The sequence below is a fragment of the Chenopodium quinoa genome, unplaced genomic scaffold, assembly GCF_001683475.1.
Source record: "Chenopodium quinoa cultivar QQ74 unplaced genomic scaffold, ASM168347v1, whole genome shotgun sequence".
Classification (NCBI taxonomy): Eukaryota; Viridiplantae; Streptophyta; class Magnoliopsida; order Caryophyllales; family Amaranthaceae; genus Chenopodium; species Chenopodium quinoa.
Window position 1 is genome coordinate 2,626,770 of NW_018743262.1, and position 7,013 is coordinate 2,633,782.

Sequence of the window (7,013 nt, forward strand, 5' to 3'; positions counted from 1 at the left end):
TAAAAATCGGTGTATACGTTGAACTCAAATTTGAGATATCAACCACAAGGAAGGACATGCAAGATGAAAATGAAACTTCTCCACTTAAATTTTGCCGCCTTATGAGCAACCAGATGTCGCCTGAAGTTCGAGCAACCAGCCACCTCTTGAGTGTCGCCTTTTTCTACTTCGTTAGATTTCTTTGCTAAGCTTTCGTCTCGGAATTTTCAAGAAATTATAAGTAATTTTCCTCTCATAAATTTTGAGTAATTTATGGCCCAGAATTGGAGATTTGAGCAAAATTGACAATTTGAAGTTTTTGAAATTGCTTAATTGATGTGAGAAAATGGAGAATTGGGGAAAATGGAGAATAGGGTAAAATGGTAGTACAAAATGTGAGAAAATGATAGTATAGTCTACAGAGTTCTTTTGATTTTCTTTTTTTTTTTTCCCTTTTTTCCCCAATGTAAGGGTTCAAAACATTTGGGCAAAAAAAGTAGAGGGAAGCTGAAACTTTCGGCGCGCCTCCTACATTTTGCATTACATAATCACATACCGTTGCATCAGCTTTCCTTTTTGTTGAAATATCTAGGCTAATGCAACGGTTCATTAGAGTCGTTGTAATAGCTCTACCTCTTACAACATTAATATTGAATCGGTTGCGTTAGCCTGCTCTATTGCAATGGCAATTAAAATACCGTTATGTTAGCCTTTAGGTCGTGGCATTTGATAAAAAAATGTAGTATATGGTGTACGTAAGAGTATTTTACTATTTTATGGAGATTATCCCTACTAATTAGGATAAGTTCCGAATGCTTAACCTAATAGAAGTAGAATTCTAACAAACTTAACATCCTAACTTAAGGAACCAAGTCCACACGCAATTCCTAAATGTTTAGCCTTAAGTAATGCTAACAAACTAACCAACTAGATTATCTACTCCGCACAAGTAACTAAATTAACTAAATTTTTAAAGATTTAGATTAAAGAAAAAGAAAAAGGAAATTAAAGAAACTCTACACTTGATCCTAGGAAACCCCTTTCATATATTAAAACTTGTAAGCAAAAGGGCTAAAAAGGACTAAGTAGAATGATTAGTAACTTGAGCTTAGATTAGGCGGATGTTCCTTTTCTTGAACTTCAAGAAACGTTAATGTGTATCTTCTAAATAGTTAATATCAAGCTTTGGTTATCCTTGTACAAACTAAGCAAAAACTAAAACTTCATGTCTAAATCTAGAATACCATCAGATTACCGCTTACTTAAGAGAAAGTATTGCCAATTACCAGGTAGTGACAACGAAGGTCCATACCTATGTTGAAAAAAAAAATTCGCTAAGTGTAGGAAAAACGTCATTTGCTATTTTAATGTTATTTTATGTTTGATCTTGTTATAATAAATTTATATTGTTATATGTTTCTTCAATATTGTTTTTGAGGTGTCATTTTGCTCTTTTCAATAGTACTTTTATATTAAAAGGCTAAGTGTTTGTATTAGAAATTAATTGTTATATTTGTATGCTGTTACTGCATAAGTGAAATATGTTATTAAGGAAGACAATTGTGTTATTATAAATTAGAAACTGTTAAGCTGTGAGATTTGGTATCAGAGCCACACGGTTAAAAGTTAAATTAAGTTGTTAATTTAATTAATAATTAGGTAAAACTAGAGAATATTAGACATTATACTGAGTGTAAGAAACCTGATTTTAAGCATTATTATCATATTCCTGAAAATACTAGTAATTTTGGCCCAATCCTTAATTATATAGTAGATCAAATTGGTCAATTAAGATCAGAAGTTGATAACATACATGCTCGTTGTACTAATATCAAAAATAAGATATCAATAACAACAATCGATATTAATAAAAAAGTAAGCGATCTAAAAGAATCGGTTAAACAAGTTCAACTTGCTTTAACAAACGAAGTTAGGCATCAATTCGGAAAAGAAGTATCCTTTACAAAATTTAGATAAAAATAAAAAGTTTACTGTATCATTCCCTAAAAGACCTACTAGTAACCAAAACAAGAATAAAGAAACTAAATATGAGACCTCATCTTCAGGAGAAAACGCTAAGGAATTACAAGCCTTATTCGATAAGGAAGAAGACCCTAATAAGTAACGAAATCATGAACTTAATTTCTGAAAAAGCGATTGCTTTCGATAATGAAATAGAGGAAAATAATTATGTTACTTTAGAGGAAGATTTATATCAAAAAATGGGATTAATGAAGTTAAATAATCTAGACTTTCTACCTGTTTTGGGTGTTTTTGTCCCTCGGGAGAGTTACGTCACAAAGTCTGGTCCGGCGTGAGCTGTACCTGCAAAACAACGGAGACTCCGAGTGGTTGGAGCTCCGCCTCCGACGATAAAGTTAGTAACTTGAATAGGAGTAAAAAAGGTGCGAAAATTTAGGTGGGTATCTGCTCGGATTCCAAGATCGAGATGTCTCTTTCAAAGAGTAAATGTGTAATAAATGGTCAAATGTTCCTCCAAAGGGAGGAAATCTCCCTATTATAGGGTCTTTGGGAATTGTGCCCCTGATTAGGTCATCAAGCCCTAATCATTGGTGGGCTGCGTCGCATTGCGGCTTTCTCGGGATTTAGGCCATGAAGGCCGCCTTTTTCCCATTTCTTTGGGATGACACGTGTTAAACAGTGGTTGGTCCATTTTGGACTAACCCTACGGTGACACGTGTCACTTTCTGGTTGGACCACGTGTCAGGGTAAAATTACCCTAAACATTTGCCCCTGTGGCATTCTACGTGGCATCTGTGACAGGTGTCACTCTTCTATTGGGGGGTGATTTTACCGCCAATTTTTTACTGTTCACCTTCTACGGAAATAACGGAGGTACCCCTGAATTTAACCCCTATATATAGCCGTTTACCCTCATTATTTTGTACGTTTACAAAAACTTTAAGGGAGATAAACTTAGAGAGAGAGAGTCTGCTTTTACGTCTGTGTCAAGCGCAAGCAAACAAGCTCATTCCCGTCTGCCAAAGTCGGTTCCGTCTTACCTTCAGATATAAATTCTAAAGGTACCGCCTTTGTCTCTCTCAGCTCTTTTCATTTTTTTTCTCGCTTGTATATATTCTTTGCAATAAATGGATGCATCACCAACACACACGGTACAACCTAGGTTAGAGTCCAGCCGGTCTCCTAGTACAGCTGAGTCTAGGACTGAGAGTGCTGCCTCGGGGTGTTAGGACCACCCTTATGCTTGGAATTCGACCGTCTATGTGTCTGTGTAGGACACAATGGCTCGGACAATGCAGACGACCATAGATCCCGATTGTAGGAGCGAGGGCTCAGGCAGGCAACCGCCTGAGGGGGTGACGTCAGGTAGGGAAAACCCGACGGCTGCTGAGAGGTCTCCTCCGCGTGCCCCTTCAACCCCTACAGATTCCTTCCTTGATGAACGCGACCAGGGAGATAGTGAGGAGACCGTCTCTATGCCTTGCTCGCAGGATGAGGAGTCATCCGGAGAAAGCTCTGCCTCCAGCTCCGAGAGCAGTAACGAACCTATTTCACCGCTTGAGGATAGTGAGGTGGAGGACAGGAAAAAATGGAGTGAGAAGGACGACCCCTTCAAGATCCATGTCTCTGCTAAAGATAGGGTAAAAATGGACAAAGACTTAGAGAATTTAAAACTCATGCACCCCCTAGCCGGTAATTATAGCATCCGGGTGCCGCCTGCAGAAGGCACCGCCTCTTGGAAAGATGACGAGAGGAACGCCAATGCCTACTTTGGCTGTTATGAGGCAGCGTTCCTAGTCGGGCTGAGATTTCCACTTCACGAGACGGTGAAGGCAATTTTAAGAGGCTATGGCCTTGGAGTGTGGCAACTTACCCCCAATTCCTAGGCTAACATCTTTGGGTATGCTGCCGCCTGTGAGTTCCAAGGGTTGCGTCCCTGCTGGGAGGCCTTTGCCCATATGCATTACCTGAGTCGCAACCCAGGCGGCTGGAGGGCGTGGTATACGTTGACCACAATCCCTCAGTACATGATGACTTTGGACAAAGTGTCCAAATTTGACGGCAGGAAGCACCGCTTCTACTTGCTGTCTGTACCTAGCCGACGAGAAAATTTTGAATTGCGCCGGTATAATAAAAAGCCCAACCTTCTAGGCCGGAAGTGTTGTCTTCCCTGAATTCCGGATGAGGACTACGACAAAATAATTGAGACAACCTTTTTTGGTCTTGAGAATGCTACCTTGTCAACTGGGGAAACAATAAAAGTTCCAAAGAACTAGATCCCAAAAAGCGCCTGGTTCAAAGACGAGGCCTTTTTATCTGCCTGTAGGCTCAGCACAATGTTTACCAAACGTATGCACCTGACCTTTTGACCGTCTGGGCTATTTTCATGTCAGATGTGCAAATACTGATATTTTTCCTCTTTTTGCAGAAGAAGCTTTAGCAAGCTCCCGGACGAGAAGACACTCAAACGGTCCTTCGCCACCACCATCCGCAAAGATATTGCGGAGAAGCAGGCGGTTGTGATCAGGGCCAAGGTAAGACGCCTGACCCTCTTTCCTTTTACTTCACAAGTTTCATTTCTAGATGCATAACTAACTTGTATACGCTTTGCAGGGAGGCGAAATCCCAAAAACGTTTGAGAAGTCTCTCAACGGGCAAGGGATGACTCCGTCTCTACCCGCTCCAAAAACAAGAAGTCTGCCTCCTCTTTGACTCCTGGAGCCAAAGCCGAGAAGACTCAGATGCGCATAGGGGGGAAGATGCAGGAGGTATCCAGCGACTTCGGCCTTGACCTTGCCAACCCCCTATCTGTAGGCAGAGGTCTTACAGCGCCTACGAGTGGTTCTCGCCACGTCGCCTTTGAAGGTAAGGCAAACCCATTTGAGTCCCCGCCAGAGTTAGGGTGGCCTTTGCGAGTGAAATCCCACTCCCAACAGACTTCTTCCTCATACGATCGGTAACAGATTAGTGCCGCCTGTATTTCGCACTCATCAAATGTTGATTATGGTTCAGATCACTCTCCTCGCTGGCCAGACGTCTAGAAGCATGCCAAGGCCATGCTTGATGCCGTCCGGAAGAGGGATAAAGACAACATCTCTGGGATAGAGACGTTCAATCTGGAACGCATTCTATCTCTTCTGGCTGAGGTGAGGTGTAAAGAAAGTAAAGAAAATAAACTTTAGGTCTTATTCCGCCTGAAGATCTAACCTGATTCGTTCTATGAAGTCTCTTTTGCGGGTAGACGGTCTCAAACGTCCATACTCCCGCAAGCGAGAAGAGGTAAAGAAAACCAACAAATCAGCCAGAGACGCTGAAAACGTTGCTCTATACTCTTGTACAGTAAATGAACTTGAGACTAAAGCCACAGTAATGGCGCAGGCGTCGAAGATTGAGCAGCTCGAGAAGGACCTGGAGGCGTTTAAGCAGAAAGCCAGAGATGCTGAGACGGATCTCAAAAAAGCTCAAGAGGAGCTTGGCAAGGCTAAGGCGGAGCTGGACTCTCTCAAAGGGATCTCCCAAGAGAACACTGACCTCAAGGCCAAGGTTAAAGATCTGGAGGAGGCGGCTGCCCAGGCGCAGCTGAACTTTAAGGCAACCCTGGAGGCGGAACAAGAGGGCCTGGTTGCCGAGAGAGAGGCTGACAACAATGCCCGAATGAAGATTGCCTGGAACACCTTGTATCCAAACAAGGAGTACGCCGTCTGGGCACTAGCTCACAAATATGCTGAAGAGGTAATATTCTTGAGGGAGAAAGGCAAGCCAGAGCCGGAGTCGTTTGAAGCCTGGGCTAATGCTGGGTTGTCGGAACCTGGGCACCCCGTCCGAAGTCAAGCGCATGAGATTCCTTCTAACAAAGAAGATGAAGGGGGCAATGACCTGGTGGACCTGTCTACAGCTCAGCAATGACTCTCTGCGGTAGTATGCCATTTTTATTTATTCTGATTCAGTGGTTATATGCCAAATTACTTTCTTTCCGGCCTGCGCGCCGAGTATATGTTGTCTTTACCGGCTAAGGAGCCGGGTAAATTAACAATTTGCATCACTTTCCCGGACGGAGTCCGGTTAACAATGTTCTACCACAACCGTTTGGTTGGGTAGTTTTTTAATGAATGCGCCGACTGAGTCGGTTTTTATCATTTTGCGCTTGAATTTTGCATTTTCAATTTTGCAAGTATGCTTGAAATTTTTTGCTTTTGCCTAACTTATGAAAAGCATGCGGCAACTGATAATTCGGCTGCTCTTGCCTCTGGGCGGCTGTGTGGTTGGTTTTCCCTTAAAATCGATTGATTGGCTTAGAAACGTCTGATGCTTTAAAGAGCATGATATATTTGCAAGTAAATCAATCACAATAATGATTGCCCCAAACAAAGTACACAGCCGCACATATAGCAGGCGTTTCGGATTTTCTATCAGACGGAAAAAAGCCGTTTGAGAATTAGACAAAAGGCAAAGAGCCGCCTGTCAAATCATAAGACAGGAGGCAGATGACCGACTTCACATTGGGAAGACGTATAACTTTGGAGGGTAATTCAAATTACCCAGGTCAGGCGGCAATTAGTTTAATCATGTCGCCTGTATGTATGGCTTCAGCACCGTAAACCATGAGAAATGGGGTTTCACCGGTTGCCCCTTTGGTTGTTGTCCGGATGGCCCGTAGGAAATGAATCAACTTCTTCAAGGGTCTGAGAGACCGGTCGAACTTTAAGTTTGACCTGGTCAGAAAAGGGGCGTTTACGCTGCAGGCGGCCTTGAGGGAGGCAAAATGCTATATTCAAGCTACCGACCTCTGCACGCCTGGAAGCCTGTCAGACTCCAAGAAGTCTGACAAACAAAAAGAAAGCCAGAATGCTCAGCCGACAAAAAAGGAAGAAGAGAGCAAAAAGAGAAAAGAAGTCTGGGCGGTTAGTGATTCTGACCAGCCGTCCTAGAAGAAAAAGAGAGAGTTTAAACCGTATGTCCCTAGGTACGAGTTTAAGAAGGACTTTAACTCCATTCTCATGGAGATAAAGGACCGGCTTACCATTGAGAAGCCGAATCCAATGAAAAGTTCT

General features: G+C 42.5%; 1 protein-coding gene across 1 annotated transcript; it reads left to right on the plus strand.

The window, feature by feature from the left end:
- The first annotated feature begins 5,181 nt into the window (after positions 1-5,181).
- Positions 5,182-5,868, plus strand: LOC110735336 (tropomyosin-like). The gene has a single exon (XM_021915511.1). The coding sequence runs from the start codon at positions 5,182-5,184 to the stop codon at positions 5,866-5,868; it is 687 nt and encodes a 228-aa protein (XP_021771203.1).
- The last annotated feature ends 1,145 nt before the right edge of the window (positions 5,869-7,013 follow it).